The sequence below is a fragment of the Streptopelia decaocto genome (assembly GCF_964273445.1).
Source record: "Streptopelia decaocto genome assembly, chromosome: 3".
NCBI lineage: Eukaryota > Metazoa > Chordata > Aves > Columbiformes > Columbidae > Streptopelia > Streptopelia decaocto.
The window spans coordinates 95961372-95975695 of record NC_138656.1 but is presented as its reverse complement, the minus strand read 5'-3'; the positions used below and the strand labels follow the sequence as shown (position 1 = coordinate 95975695).

The 14324-nt window shown below is 38.8% G+C and overlaps 1 protein-coding gene across 2 annotated transcripts in view; it reads left to right on the top strand.

Moving 5' to 3' along the window:
• LRRC1 (leucine rich repeat containing 1) overlaps positions 1 to 14324 on the top strand; it is a 71644-nt gene extending 57320 nt beyond the window's left edge. For both annotated transcript variants that reach the window (XM_082049286.1, XM_082049285.1), the window contains 4 exons: positions 8330 to 8445; positions 9351 to 9523; positions 11057 to 11193; positions 13093 to 14324. In XM_082049286.1, the coding sequence (XP_081905412.1) occupies positions 8330 to 8445; positions 9351 to 9523; positions 11057 to 11193; positions 13093 to 13251 (585 nt within the window). In that variant the 3' untranslated portion in view covers positions 13252 to 14324. The remainder of the gene's footprint in view (positions 1 to 8329; positions 8446 to 9350; positions 9524 to 11056; positions 11194 to 13092) is intronic.

The window sequence follows — 14324 nt, the reverse complement described above, 5'->3', positions numbered from 1 at the left end:
GTGAGGAGGGAACAAAGTGGCTGGGAACCAGGATCTGGGGAAGAGCCGATGGTCTGAAGAGGAGGGGTTGAGCAGGGGCAGAGGATGCTGCTGTAGCACTGGCAGCAACAATTCCAGTGGCCCAGGTCTGAGCTGCCACAGGTCAGTTGCCTAGTTGAGGCTCCACAATAACCCTTATTGCTCCTTTACAGATTGTCTTGAAAGTGTATGTTTGACAGGGCGTAAGGTGAGGGAGGGAAGATGAGAGTACTGCAGCACCTTTAGCAGGATAGCATCTCCTCTGCAGAGGTGCTGCTGTTCTGCACATAAAATTGCAGAGGGTGCACCCAGACAGGTTGCATAAAAGCTAACGAGAGGCAGGACCTTGGGAAAACCATGTTTCTGGGTATGTAATGGCAATTTTGATCTTGTACTTATTCAGCAGAAAACTTTCCATGTCTCTGCAGAGAACTTAATACATTACACAGGTGTCATAGACTATCCGTGCTTGGGACTCATACAGTTTTGTGTTTAGTGCACCTTTAAGCAGAATTGCTCTGAGTTTGTTATAACATGTAAGGTTTTACGATACACTTTCCTGCCAGATTGGCCATTAGTAGCTTAGGTAGTGTGTGAGCACTTTTCTTCATTTACTTGAGTTCATGGTATTGGAGACAGTGCATGAGGTGAGCAGCGTGGCTTGAAAGGAGCAGGGAGAAGAGCAGGTAAGAGGAGGAGGCTCAGCATCAGAAACAGGTAAAGCAGGTGACTATGGTGTGTGTCTGGGGGGAACAACAGAGTCAAGGGCTTGGTGCAGAATGATAAAAGGACTGATGCTGAACAAGAAAGTGGAGATTTTGAACCAGAAATGGGTTTCAGAGGTGGAAAGTGTTGCCCAGTTGGTGAAGGATGTGGAGGTATTGAAGGGTGAAGAACAAGAATGTGTGTTAAGAACATCAGCGCACATGAGAGGGGAGGGGACGTCTGCACAAGGGGTGAGATAAAGTCAGGGACGAGTCTCTGTTTGGAGAAGGTGAGTGATGAGGAAACGGAAGGTGGTATCTGGAATGAGGTGAGCTGGGGAGTTGGAGAAAGTCCAGGAAATAAGGATGGGAGAGGGTGGTCCCCAGGGAGCTTGGCAGAGAAACAGAAGAAACAAATCTCCTTGGCGTCCACTTCTTTGAAACTTGGAAATTACATTTAACATAAGATCTCCAGAATGTTTCATTAAAGCATGTTATGCTCTGTGGATTTTTTTAAATGAAGTCTGTCTTCCTCCAACTGGAGGGTCATATCCACCCTCTAGATAGTGGGTTTGAATTCCAAGCTGGCAATGGTAACAAAGAGAAAGCCAAAACAACTGATGCAATGGTTTGCCCCAAAAGCACTGTTTAGTATGTGTGTATTGCAGAACCTACCATCTAGCTAACTAGATATTTCAGTTTCAGTTTTTCACGTTTCAGTTTCAATTCCTTATGCTTAGGTTGTTCAATAAACCACTTTTCTGTCAAAGTCTTTAGATTGCCTTCTAACAATGCTGAAATGCTAGCTGTGAAAACAGAAAGAAATCTCTTCTCTGCTCCTGTTTTGTCTGTTTCTTAACCAGTAGCCTTTTGCTTTAAATCAAATGTGAGCTTTTCTGTAGTACAAGTTTTCTGGTTGAAATGCAAAGGAATTCGGTGAAGAGTCAGGTTTCGTAGCTCTGAAAGAAAAATGTTCTGCGTAAACGGAGTGCACAGTTGTAATGAGCACTGTGTGCTGTTGTGCGAAGCATCCACAGGAGCAGCTTCAGGGATGCGGATAATGGCCAAGATCTGATGCTGGGTGTCCGTTTGGATGGAGAGGAGAAACAATTTGGTGTCTTGGTGAAATATTCAGTTTTCATTTTCCTTCTGACTTAAAAAAAAGGGGTACAGAATGCTTTGGTAGACCACTTAAGAAAAACTGAAAAATGTCTTCTGTCTGTTGGAAGGTTCTGCTTGACAGTGAGAAAGCATACCATCTTTTGCATTTATTTTCATCTCAGAATGACTAACTAATATTTAAAACCAGGCACCGACTTCTGACAGCAGTCATTTTATTGACACCACAGCCTGCTGTGTGTTGCTTAAGATGTCTCCTGAGATAATATGGTAAGACTAGGGTCTCAGATGTTTGCACATCAGTCAGTGTTAGTACTGGTAGTAGTTACTCCTCACAGAAGCAGTCAGATGTGGGACTATGCACTGCAGGGATTCTTACTCTGTATCTTGCTTCCTTCCTTCCTTGCTTCCTTCCTTCCTTGCTTCCTTCCTTCCTTGCTTCCTTCCTTCCTTGCTTCCTTCCTTCCTTGCTTCCTTCCTTCCCCACTTTTCCTTCCTGCTTCCTCTTGTTCTTTCTGTGCTTTATAGAATGGCTAGAAGAGCTGTGCATTTGTGGTCTTCATCCTTATAAGAAATAGGTGTGGGAGAGGCCTTTGCTGGTTTCTGTTGGAGAGGAACAAATGCATACAGAAAAGATGGGGGCTCTACTAGGGAGAAGAGCACATGTAATAAATATATCTACTTGCTGGTGTCTCTGTCCTTCCCTCCAGAATTATTCGTGTAGCAAAGAGAGCTTTTATGGATGTGATGGCAGAAATTACGTGCCTGCTCTAATATAACCTGGTGAAATTATGAGTTCTAGCTTTTCTTTGTGGTGGTGCGGGGTTTTGTTTTGTGGTGTTGAGGTTTGTTTGGGGTGGTTGGTTGTTGTGTTTGGTTTGTGTTGTTGGTGGGTTTTTTTGTTTGCTGTTTTTGTTGTTGTTGTTTTTGTTGTTTTGGGGGTTTTTATTTTGGTTTGGTTTTTTGTTGTTTGTTTTTCATTTTTTTGCTTTCGTTTTTTTTTTGTTAACAGTTTACTAGGATTGGATTTTGGGTCAGCCCGTCAATCCATTACATTACCAGATTGTTTTAATGCACATTTGTAAAACTAGTCTCTACTTTTTGGTGTAAGACTTCTTAATCTGGGATTATAGAGGAGTTCATATGCAAATAATGCTTCAAAATTTCCTGGTTCAGAGGTTCTTCTGTATCTGGTGCTGATATATAAGGGAAAACGTGGAGCAGCTGAATGTCTGACCAAGACTTGAGTCACTGACAGATTTCATCTTCAGTATCGCATCGTGCAGCTCGATCCCTCTCTCACTGAACTGAGTGGCGAAACAGATTTGGGCAAGAATGGAGAATGTCTAAACCTGTTCATAGTTACAAATGTTTTTCCCCATAAACTTGAAAGACCTGCCTGGTGACTCTTCGGTATTGAAATCCCACCCTGGAATTGAAACGCTGGTGAAACTGGTGTGTTGATTTTGGCACTTGCATAAATAACCTCCTTGGAATGTTTTCCAGTACATGTGCTTTTGTTAATGAGTCTCTACAACCTGCAGAGCTCTGGTATTGTGTCCTTCCTGGCTCTCAGGTATATTGTGGCTGAGAATTATTACTACAGTTGGTAAAACTGCAGGGTTGGCTTTTCCTTTTTTTTTTTTTTTTTTTTTTTTAGGAAGTTGGGGCCACTTTGTTTCTGGTTTTAACTTCTAATGTCCTGTCTGTTCCCTCATTTGTGTGTCTCAAAGGGAGAAAAAAAGGTACTAGGGAAAAATGCAGGACAACTTGTCTTGAGTCACAGGGCAGAGAAGCAATATTGCTGTGCTCCTCCCATACTATTCACTAGTGCAGGAAGTATTAAAGTGAGTTTGCAGATTTTCCTAGCCAATTTAAAGATAATAATAACTGAATAATAGCTAATATTAGTGAATTGGGCAGTTCCTTCCACCTCTGAATGTGTTCTGTGCTTGCAGTTAAAGAATTAATCTGTTTTATCTGAGGCCAAGGAAAATTCTGACTTTATTTACTTTGAATCCAAGCAAAATTTTGGTTATGACACACTGGAAAAGATTTTACAACAAAATAGGAACTATGTTTAAATTTTCAGTATATTTATCAAAGTTATATAAATCTTGTAAAAGTTCTTGATGCTGACAGCTGTATTAAGAGTTGAATAAATGAAATGTGTCTCTGGACTTCTAGTCACATGCTAAAGATTTATCATGGCAGTATTTGTCATAATGTCAGGGTTGCTTTTTGGTTTTTTTTTTTTGCATTGCTTATACCTATGTGAAAGGTGCTAACTGGTAGAGGACAGCAGAATTGTTTTGTAGCTTTTGAGCAGTTAACAGATGCTGAGATCAAAAGATGTTATTCAGCTGATGCAACTAGAAGGTCTTCTGAGTTCCACACCTGTAACTTGTATTTTGGCTTTAGAGCACTAAAAATGTGACGATGTGCCACTTTAATTGCTGAAATTTGGTCTGTGATGATGAATGACTGCAACTGACAGCTGGGCTCAAGAAAGGGAGCAAATGGGATTTTTTGGGAGAGAACTGAATGGAAAGAGAGGGATGAACCTGTACCTCCAGATAGCTACAAAGACGTAATCAGCAACAAAAATCAAATGGCAGCCATCAGGTTATTGTATCAGTTAAGAGCAGTAAAATCTGGGTGATCAAAAATATGCAGCTGATGCGGGGGTCAGAACAACAGTCCGTCTGCAGCAGAGGAGTCATCAGAAACATCAGCAGAGAAGTGATGTGGTAAGACTTGCAGTTCTGGAGGAGTGTTTAAGATGGACCAGCAGCGGATTTTGAATATCAAAAAAGCAGGAGGCTGAAGTGGTGAGCACGGGTCATGATCAAAACACAGAGGGGAGGTTTAGCAGGGTCTTGCTGCTTCTCGTTGACAAGAAAGCTGTTAGAAAAATGAGCCTCAGGCTGAGATGGGGGGGGGAAAAAAAAAAAAAAGGCAAAAAAAATCCTCCATAAGCGTAGAGTTTTGTGTGGAACCCAGAGGGATCCAGAGGGATCCTAGTGACACTCATTGTCTGAAGCAAGTCCACCTGAATGCAAATAAGCAGTTTTATTCAGATTTTACAGTACTGTAAAATCAGTGATATCAAAATCAGCTCTTTGTAGTAATGATAATTTTCTGTGTGTGTGTGGTGGGATTTTATTTGTGTGTGTGGCTTTTTTTTTTTAATCTGGGTTGACTGTTCTTTGGGGATGGTAGGCTGAGACAAGTGAATAACCCTTAAATTAAAGTTGCTAGGATGAAGTAATTCTCAGGAGTATGACTTAGACATGTCCAACTCATTTGAGACCTTTTCCTGATGTCTAGCTCACTACAGAAGAATGTGAGGACTTCTTTGAGCATCCAGTCTTTGGAATAGTTACTCATGTGCCTAGAACTGAGCACATGCTTGTCCTCATTGATTGTAGTCTGTGCTGGAAATGAGCTGTGTGCTTCACTGTTCAATGGGCTTGTGGTCTCAGCTGTGTACTTGGTGCCTCTGCGGTGGTTTGGCAAAGTCCGTGGTAAGCATGTGATGAGACCCTGGGAAAGCATGGCTCTCTGTCAACTAGTGACCCTCAGCCAAACCAGCGACATTCTGATACCCTCTTACTTCATAGTGGTCACAACGATGGTTTCCTTTCAGCATGGCGTTTCATGTCTGCACTTTGCCTCAGTGGTACCACTTTGTGTGTAGGTTTTCAAACGTCAGACCTGATGTCTTTCTGTACTGTGGGATGGGTGCTGTCTTTTTTTGAAATGCCAAAGATTTTATTTTCTTTTTTAAGTGTCAGCTTGTCTTTTCTCTCTGTGATATCTTACTTGATGCTGCTTGTTAGATGCTCCTTGCATTTTCTAAAAACAGTTTTATGAAAAAAATTCAGTATCTGTTTGCTGTCTCCCCCCACTACCCTATTAAAAAAATAATAATTTTAAAAAAAAGATCTTTGCTACCTCTGAATGAAACTGAACCTTTGAACAATTTCCTGTTGTCTGATAGAGCAAAGTTAAAGTAACTTAGGAGTTCTAACCCTCTTTGGCAATAGAAGTATGTATGTTCTGTCTCCATTTGTTGGCATGCTCTTCTCCAGTATGGATAAAGAAAAATAAATTGAACATCTCTTGTATTTTCTTAATTGTTAGCCGCTTGGAAAATTATGGGTCAGGTAAATTGATAACCCTGTAAGTATTATTCAGTCCACGGTTCTACTGTTACCTTTCATTAAACTGCTTTAAATGCATGATGACTCAGGCTGGCCCGTTCCACTGCTGCATTTTTCCATTGTCATAAGTATAGAAGTTTTGGTCTCATCAGGGCTGCATGGCTTTCCTTGTTTGTTTGGCAAAACTGTTTGGATCTCTGTGCTCCAAGACTGAATAACGCAAACTTCATTCATGGAAACGCGAACACTTTGTGTACGGTTAGGGCATCACTTGCCGGCTCATCAACGTTCACTACTTGTATCTCTTGCTTTTCACAGCTCCTCATGTTAGTTACACCAATTAGACACTTAGTATGTGTGTATATATATAAAAAAAATATTTTTCTACATGGTGCTGTATTCTGCGAGTGTGTCAAGGCACATTATCTAAGAATCTACACATGCTTTAAAGTGAATAGCAGAATTAATGCACTAAGAAATGTTTGTTCATGATTTGAGCTTTGGTTTCTGAAGGCTTTGATTCATGAGCTAAAATGGCTAAGGTTACTGCTCCCAGCATATACATGGGGCTGGGAAAGCTGGTACTCAAAAATAGCTGCATCTTATAGTGCAGTGAATTAAAGGAAACCATCCCAGATTTTGTTTTATCAAGAAAATGTGCTGTAAATCTGCACTGTAAATAGCTTGTGAATCAGAAGCCTTGAGCAGCTGATTGCTGCTTTTTCCCCTTAAAATGTATTTATGATACAAAGGAAGGTAAGTGGGCTATTAATGCTCTGCTTGTTTATTTTCGAATTCACAGTTGCATCCTTTTAAAAAATAGCATATTCCTTGGTCAATAATGTAGGTTAAATCAATGTGATTTTCACTTTGACTAGTGGAAAAGCTTTTGTGGTATTTGTCTGTAAGCTCAAACTTGGGTTTGGACTGAATTGTGGGTTTTGAAAGGCAGAACTGACAGTTAACTAGATCACGTAAATAATTTCAGCGCAGATTTGGGGACTCTTTACTAAGGCGTAGCGGTATGTTGGCTATATTGTGGACAGAGAAACCTTCTTACATGTGTTTGGCTATAGAAGTCCTCTAATTTTTGAGCTAAGATCTTTCAGTAGGTTTCCTGCCTGTAGTTTGGTTCTAAGTCCACTTGAAAGCTTCAAAAGGCTTTAGGATATTCCGCCTCTAATACTTAGAGTAAGAGAAGCAACATATGTTTTTTTTTTACCCTTCTCACTGTGAGTTTTGGAGCAGGCAAACAAACAGCAGTATTTTTTGAAGCTCAGTGTGATAAGCGAACAAAGGTACATTTCCTTTGTGAATAGGAACAAAAAGTTACTTGAAGCAGCTTTCAAGTTGCTAAAGCTAATAAACTCACTGTTTATAGGAGCAGTAATTGCCATCTGGAACAGAAAGGTGGAATGAGTTTGGCTTTATCTTAGTCAAATGTAGAGGGTTTCATTTTCTGAAAACATGTATCTTTGTCAAATATTGATATTTTAAGAGTTAAACTGAAAACTCCTATCTTTTGCACCCCAAAATTAGCGTGGGAATGCAGATGTGTATGTTTGGATAAATTGCTAGAGACAAAGGATACGAGATTAAATCAGCCAGTTCATATGGGAGTTATCTTGAAATTAGACTCTTCTAATAAACCAGAGCATCAAAGATGTTACTCATGAAGTCTTCTGCTTTTTGTGAACTCTTGGTTAGTTTTCATGGATTCAGTAATTGCTGGGAGTTGATTGGTTTATTTAGCATTTTGCCTTGCCTAAAGCCTCATTACTCTTGGTTGTATCTGAAGTTATGAGGAAAGAGAGAATTAATATGTAAAACACAGAGCTAGAAAAACTGGAAAGTTACAGCTAATATTTTTTGTGAGGGTTGTCTACAAAGTGACATCTGTGTGGTTACTGATCTGTTCCTGGCTTGGAAGGCTCTAAAACAGGGGTGTAAAACTCATTTTCACCTACATTTATACAGTCCTAAAATACATTTGGCCCTTTGAAGGCAACTGCGAGGCTGATGTGGCCCCTGGTGAAAATGAGTTTGACACCCCTGCTCTAAAAGGTGGGTGGAAGCCGAGGTATTTGTAAAGTTATACATTAGTCACAGGTAAAGCTCTTCAAGAAACAGCTGCAATGGCCTCGCTTCAGGTCAGACTTTTAAGCCAACACTTGTTTGCAGCCTGTACCTCTGGGTGAGGTGTCTGGCAGGCGGCGTGACCAGAATGTGCTCTGACATATTACGTGACCCGTACCTCATGCTTTTGTTTATAGTATCGTACTGCAACAAAACCAGGCTTTTCTTTTCTTTTCTCTAATATAGATCGGGGGGTGCTGCAGTCTTAATGTCTTTTCTGTACGTGACAACAGATTATCTCGAATTCCCTCTGAAATTTCACAAGCCACTGAACTTCATGTCCTGGATGTTGCTGGAAACAGGTAAGAGATGTCTGTCACTTTTTTTGCTGGATTTACTTAATTCATTTTAACAACAAAAGATGTTAAGTCTAAGAATGAAGTAACAAAAACCAATTATGACTTTTGTGTTAGTGTTACTTTTGAAATTGTCAAAGGAGGCTTCCCCCTTGGCCCAAAGTAGCATAAACTGTATGTTGTCATGAGTGTGTTTTCTGGGTTGCTTTGATCCTGAGGGAAAGATAGGATTTTAAAAAACCCTCTGGATTTGTATAGTTCTGAATTAAAAATGAGAACCTAGGCAATTCGGTAGAGATTTAGCTGAAGCTACCACCAACCTTAATGTCAAGTAACACTGACTGTCTTATCTTAAAGATACAGTGCAAGTAACAGATCATGCCACTTTGACCTTGCAGCTTCTCGTGAATCTTAGTTGCTATACTTCAGTCATCGAAGTGTGAAAAGAACTGTATGGAAGAGCAAACCAGCATATTATTTCAGTTGCTTAGTAGAAAGTTAAATGAAAAAAAAAAAAAGAAAAGCAAATGGCATCTCATCTATGCAATATAATTGTCTCATAGGCTCTTACATATTTCTGTTCTGGCAATTGTGTCTATATAAGGCTCCAGAGCAGAAGCAGCTTGTCTGTCTTCCAGGGCATTTTACTGCAGTAGAAAAAACTCAGCATTGTGTTACCTGTTATTCACAGCTACAGTGAATTATGGTATAAAGCTAAGCTGCAGATTCTTTTTAAAAGAATGGAGTAGTTGGAGTTGATGGCTACTGCAATGCTTTCTATTAGAGGCATTAATTTCAATCCTGTTTCTTCCAGCTCAGGGATATATACTTAAGAGTCAACTTCATGACCATCTATTAAATCTCCTAGAGATTGTCCTGACTTTTTCACTTTTCTTTTTTTTTTGAACTAGGCTGTTGTATCTTCCCCTCTCCCTGACTACTTTAAAGCTGAAGGCTTTGTGGTTGTCTGATAACCAGTCGCAACCTTTGCTGACGTTTCAGACTGACTCAGACCCTGAAACAGGAGAAAAGATTTTAACATGTGTATTGCTTCCTCAAATGCCTTCTGAGCCTGGTTGCCAAGGTAAGTGCCTAGAGTCAGTTTTTCATTATGTACAAAAATACTACTTCTTTTTTTACTCTCTTGTGTGTTCCATAAAGGTTTGTAAAGTGTGTGTAAGCTCTAATGAGCAAATTAGCAAAGTTCTGGTTGAATTTTCAGTTTTAAACTTTTTTTTTTTTTTTTTTTGGTAATTATACTAGTTTTCAGAAGACTTGTAAAAAGTATCTGTTATTGAAAATACAATTGCACCAGCTACAATAAATAAAATACAGACCTGGAAGAATACTTGTATCATTATTCAGAAACTTGCTAGTGGGCCAAGTAGTGGTGTCCATATTTGTGTACCTTGATTATACATCCTAAATACATATATATTTAGTGAAAATTGGTGGCTTTCCAACTTCAGTGTCTTTACCATAAAAATAATTGCATAGCTATTAATAAGCAGTAAACATTTTACTGTTTAGCAAACTGATTTTCTTTCAAGAAAAAATGCTGTACAGTAGCTGTTCTATTCTTCAACAAGTGTAGAATTGAAGTATAAGTTGCTTTTACCTCTTCTGCTGAAACTTGCCTCTGGGTCAGGTGGAGCTAGAAGCTCTTTTTCACTGTTGGCTGGGGTGCTTCTCCAATAACTCCTGGATGTTTTTTGTCCTCAAGCTTTTACAGCAATGTGTAAACATACAAGGGGATTCATGTGAGCTAATATTTAAACTTTTGCTGTAAGCCACTGGAGAGTAATTTATCCCATCCAAGAACAGACGTCTTAAAGAAATCATGTGGATTCTTCTCTGCTGAGTACAAAGGGGGCCTGAGGAGAAAAGCTCAGTTGTAGTTATCTGCATTGTAGGTACTCAGACTTACCTAGATTAATTACAGTCTTTCAGTACTATGCAGCTGGAGCAAATAGAAACCAATAAAGCAATAGAAGTGTAGAAATGGCTCTGTTTTGTGTCAGCTTCTGCATTTTAAGAATACAAATTGCATTAAGATTTAAAATAAGCAAACGAGTGAACCCCTTTGTATTTATAGAAGATTAAGCTAGCTCAAGAAGAGTAACTGAGGCAGGCTGACTTTCTCTAAGGCCTCACTACTAGAAATTAGATTCCCTCCTCTCCAAGTGAACTCATGGCTTCAAGGGCAGAAGGCTTGGAATTAAGATTGTTGAACGTGTATGCCCAGCCATACTAAAAGGATGAGGTCAGTAAAAGCCATGATCCTGTGTTATGGAATGCCATTTAGGGAACTGGCTAATGTCAGATGGCAGCTGTGATCCAGAAGAAAAGCTTGTATAGTGGCAAGTATGTTAAATTACATAATCAGTATGCCAGAAACCTGAAACAGTCCAAATAGAGAAATTTCTCATTTATACAGAAACTATTTATTGTGTGTACTTGATAACAGAAAATTAGTGCAAGTTCTGTTTTCTATTAAAAAAAAAAATAGAAATAGCCAATTTTTAATCTTGGATGACTGATCGGTTATTAACAATACAGCATACTGATATTTTAGATTTCCTGTGGATCTTTAGTTATGTTTTCACTGTTCTAACAGATAACCTACCACGATGTGGTGCACTGGAGAGTTTGGTAAATGAAATGTCAGATGAAACATGGAATGAGCGGGCAGTGAATAGAGTCAGTGCAATTCGTTTCTTAGAAGATGAAAAAGATGAAGAGGATAACGAAATGGTATGTTTTTCAAGCCTTTGGATACCTGCAGACGCTGTGACTTTAGTGCAAAAGTGTACGAAGTATCCGAGTTGCCTTGCTGTAAAGATTTCAGCTGTGACTGCATGCTTTTTGCATACGTTTGTAGCACAAACTGTTCATGTTGACTGATGAAACTTTTCTTGTTGACTTAAAATGCCTTTATATTTTTTTTCTGCTTTGAATATAACTTTTATGTTCTGATTCAGGACAGTCTTTGTTTTGCTTTGTTTTCCTGCATCTGCTCAGGATGTTTTCTTTCCAGAAACAAGATAGGATCTTTCTCTGCATCTGTGAAGCTTTACTGCCTGAAAGTATAGTGGGTCTAATTTAGAATTCCAGCACTCTGGCTTGTCTCTTCATTAAGCTTGCCATTGTTTGTCTCTCTAATTTCTATTTCCAATCTCTTTCTTTCCCTTTTTATTTATTTTTTTTTTTTTTTCTTCTGCCATTTGCATTGAAACTACTATAGTGGCCATGAACAACAAGAATGTTGCTCATTAGTTTCCCACCTAAACAAAGGATGTGGGAACATCTGTCACTGTACTTATAAGACCTCTCCATTAAGCTGGGCTCTGCATGCCCTGAAGATAAAAGTGCAATGGGATCTTTTGCTTTACTAACTTTCGTTAATAATTAAAACTCTCCATAAAGATTAAGACTACTTCCGTCAGATTCTCAGCATGCTTCTCTGATGGTCTAAAAACTTGCTGGTGGTCCTCATTAAAGCTCAGCTTGAGATTCCTCAGGGCACTGTCTGGATTGTACCACGCTAGAAGCATGATTTTACTTTAAAAAGTGACTATAAAATTCTGAGTTAGTAGGGAAATGAACATTTACATTTTCAGTTAAGGTGGCTGCTTAATCCAAAGCAGCAGAAACTAGATGTCCCTGACCAGCGTGGTTTGTACATTGACTGATAAGGGAGTTCAGAGTGATGCTTCTTAACAGTGGTGCCAACCCGAGAAATTCCATACAATAATGAGGGCTCAGGTGTTAATGAGAACTGCTTTCAGTCATGGTATTACAGCCTGGCTTGAGGGAAGAACCTTCTTAGGAGAAAAATAAGTTTACGATCCTACTGGTGAGGAAGAAAGGTGGATTTTGAAAGCAGTCTTGACCAGTGCACCAATTTGTGGGCCATCAGTTCTGCTGCTTTCTCCACAGTTTACACAAACACCACTGAAAAGTAATTGCATGTATATGTGTATTATACTGATACGTATCTGTGCAATTATTCTTGGTGTTATGTTTGTCTCTAATTTGGATGCTAACTGGAGTTTTCATAAATTTTGTTTTCATTGCAAAGGTTTCAGCACGATGATGTTAGACGTTCTTGCATCTAAGATGGAGAGAGAGATGCTCCCTCTTTTTCCTTTCTAGACATTTGTCCTCAATTGACAAGAGAACCAAACTGTGTGGTGGGGCTGGAAGGCATACAGAACCTCACACAAAAGTGCATTTGACGCTGTAAAGAGATCTAGTGGGATTCTTTCAAAGCCAGCTCAACGGTTTTTTTTGTTTGAAATGTGATCTTAATCACTTGGACGTTTTTTTTGGGGAAAAAAAATCCCAACTATATATATATGAAAGAATCTTCTTAACTTGTAATTGTACTTCACTTGAGTGGCTTTCAGATTAGTAGGTCAAGAGAGGAAAAAATCTGCTTCTAGACAGTTCTTAAAACCTCTTTCACTGTCTTCATAAACAAGTAGCTATGAAAATAACATTCAATATAGAGTATCATAGTTTGAAAAGGAAAGGGGGGGGAAAAAAAAATCGATACCTAATATTTGGTATGTGAATGCTAAAGCCTTGAAAGTGTATGTTGTTTTTCAAAGAGCCAAAGGCAAAACCACTTATTGCGCTGTTTATTTTTAGAGAACACTTCTAAGGCGAGCCACTCCACACCCTGGAGAATTAAAGAACATGAAAAAGACAGTGGAGAATTTACGGAATGATATGAATGCTGCTAAAGGACTGGATTCAAACAAAAACGAGGTCAATAATGCCATTGACAGAGTGACCACTTCTGTGTAGAGTTTCATCTCCAGGTTTTACCTCCTGTGTCTTCCCCTGCTGTTGAAATGTTCCTGTCGTCTTCTGGGACCTCACTGAGCCCCTTTTTGTTTTCAACCAGAACCTGATTCATCGTCTCCATACATGTGAAAAGTGCTGCCCACTGGAAGAAAGTGCCTTATTTCATCCAGGCAGTGAACCAATAATTTCCAAACCAATATTGTAATTTTAATAGTGCTAGGCTTTTTTAAGTAAAATACACTACTGTATGCAGAATACAATATTTTTGTCTTAAACACAGGGGAAATGATGCTTTTCTTTTCCAGAGTGCTGGGATATCTTTTTCCCAGTGGCTGGATGTGCTGGTGAGAAATATAGTTTTGTGGAAAATTGATACACTTTTTTATTTTTTTGGCAGCTCAGATGGTGTACATTTTAAATCTTTGTATAGGACTTGCATAACAAGATGATGTATTTCATTTTTAAGAGAAAATTTATCTTGAGCGGTACATATTTTAGTATTTGTGGAAGAGAACAAGTTTCATGGACAACTGTATTCATTTGTTTGTACCACCCATTGTGCCTTATTGTGTCTTTTATGTCATAGTAGTCTTAAATATAGCAATTCTTGAGGAAAGTGAGTAGCTTTAAACTTGGTCTCCTGTTTTAGATACGTTTTTCTTTTTGGACGGTAATTTGTTGGGATTTTTACAGCAGAGAACTTATGTTTATATCATGGGATTTTAGGTCGCGAAGCACAAATGTTAGTTTTATTGTAAACAGAATTAAGATTAAAATGGCCAAACTGCTATTGTTTATTACATAATGCACTCACACTTTAACTTAGTTGTAATGAAACATCTTGTTTTGGATGCCGTGTTGCATTGCAGTCACTAGAAATTCATGCTTCCATTGTTTTTTTTTTAAATGTGCCATCTGTAAAATAACTTGAAAAACAGCATGATAAATTTCAGAAGCACAGTATGAAACTAGTTTTATGTATTACACAAGAAAGCATGATTCTTTAAAGTGCTTTGGTGGTTTTATATAAATATATAAAACCGTAATAAAAAAAAATTGAAAGCTTCAGAGGA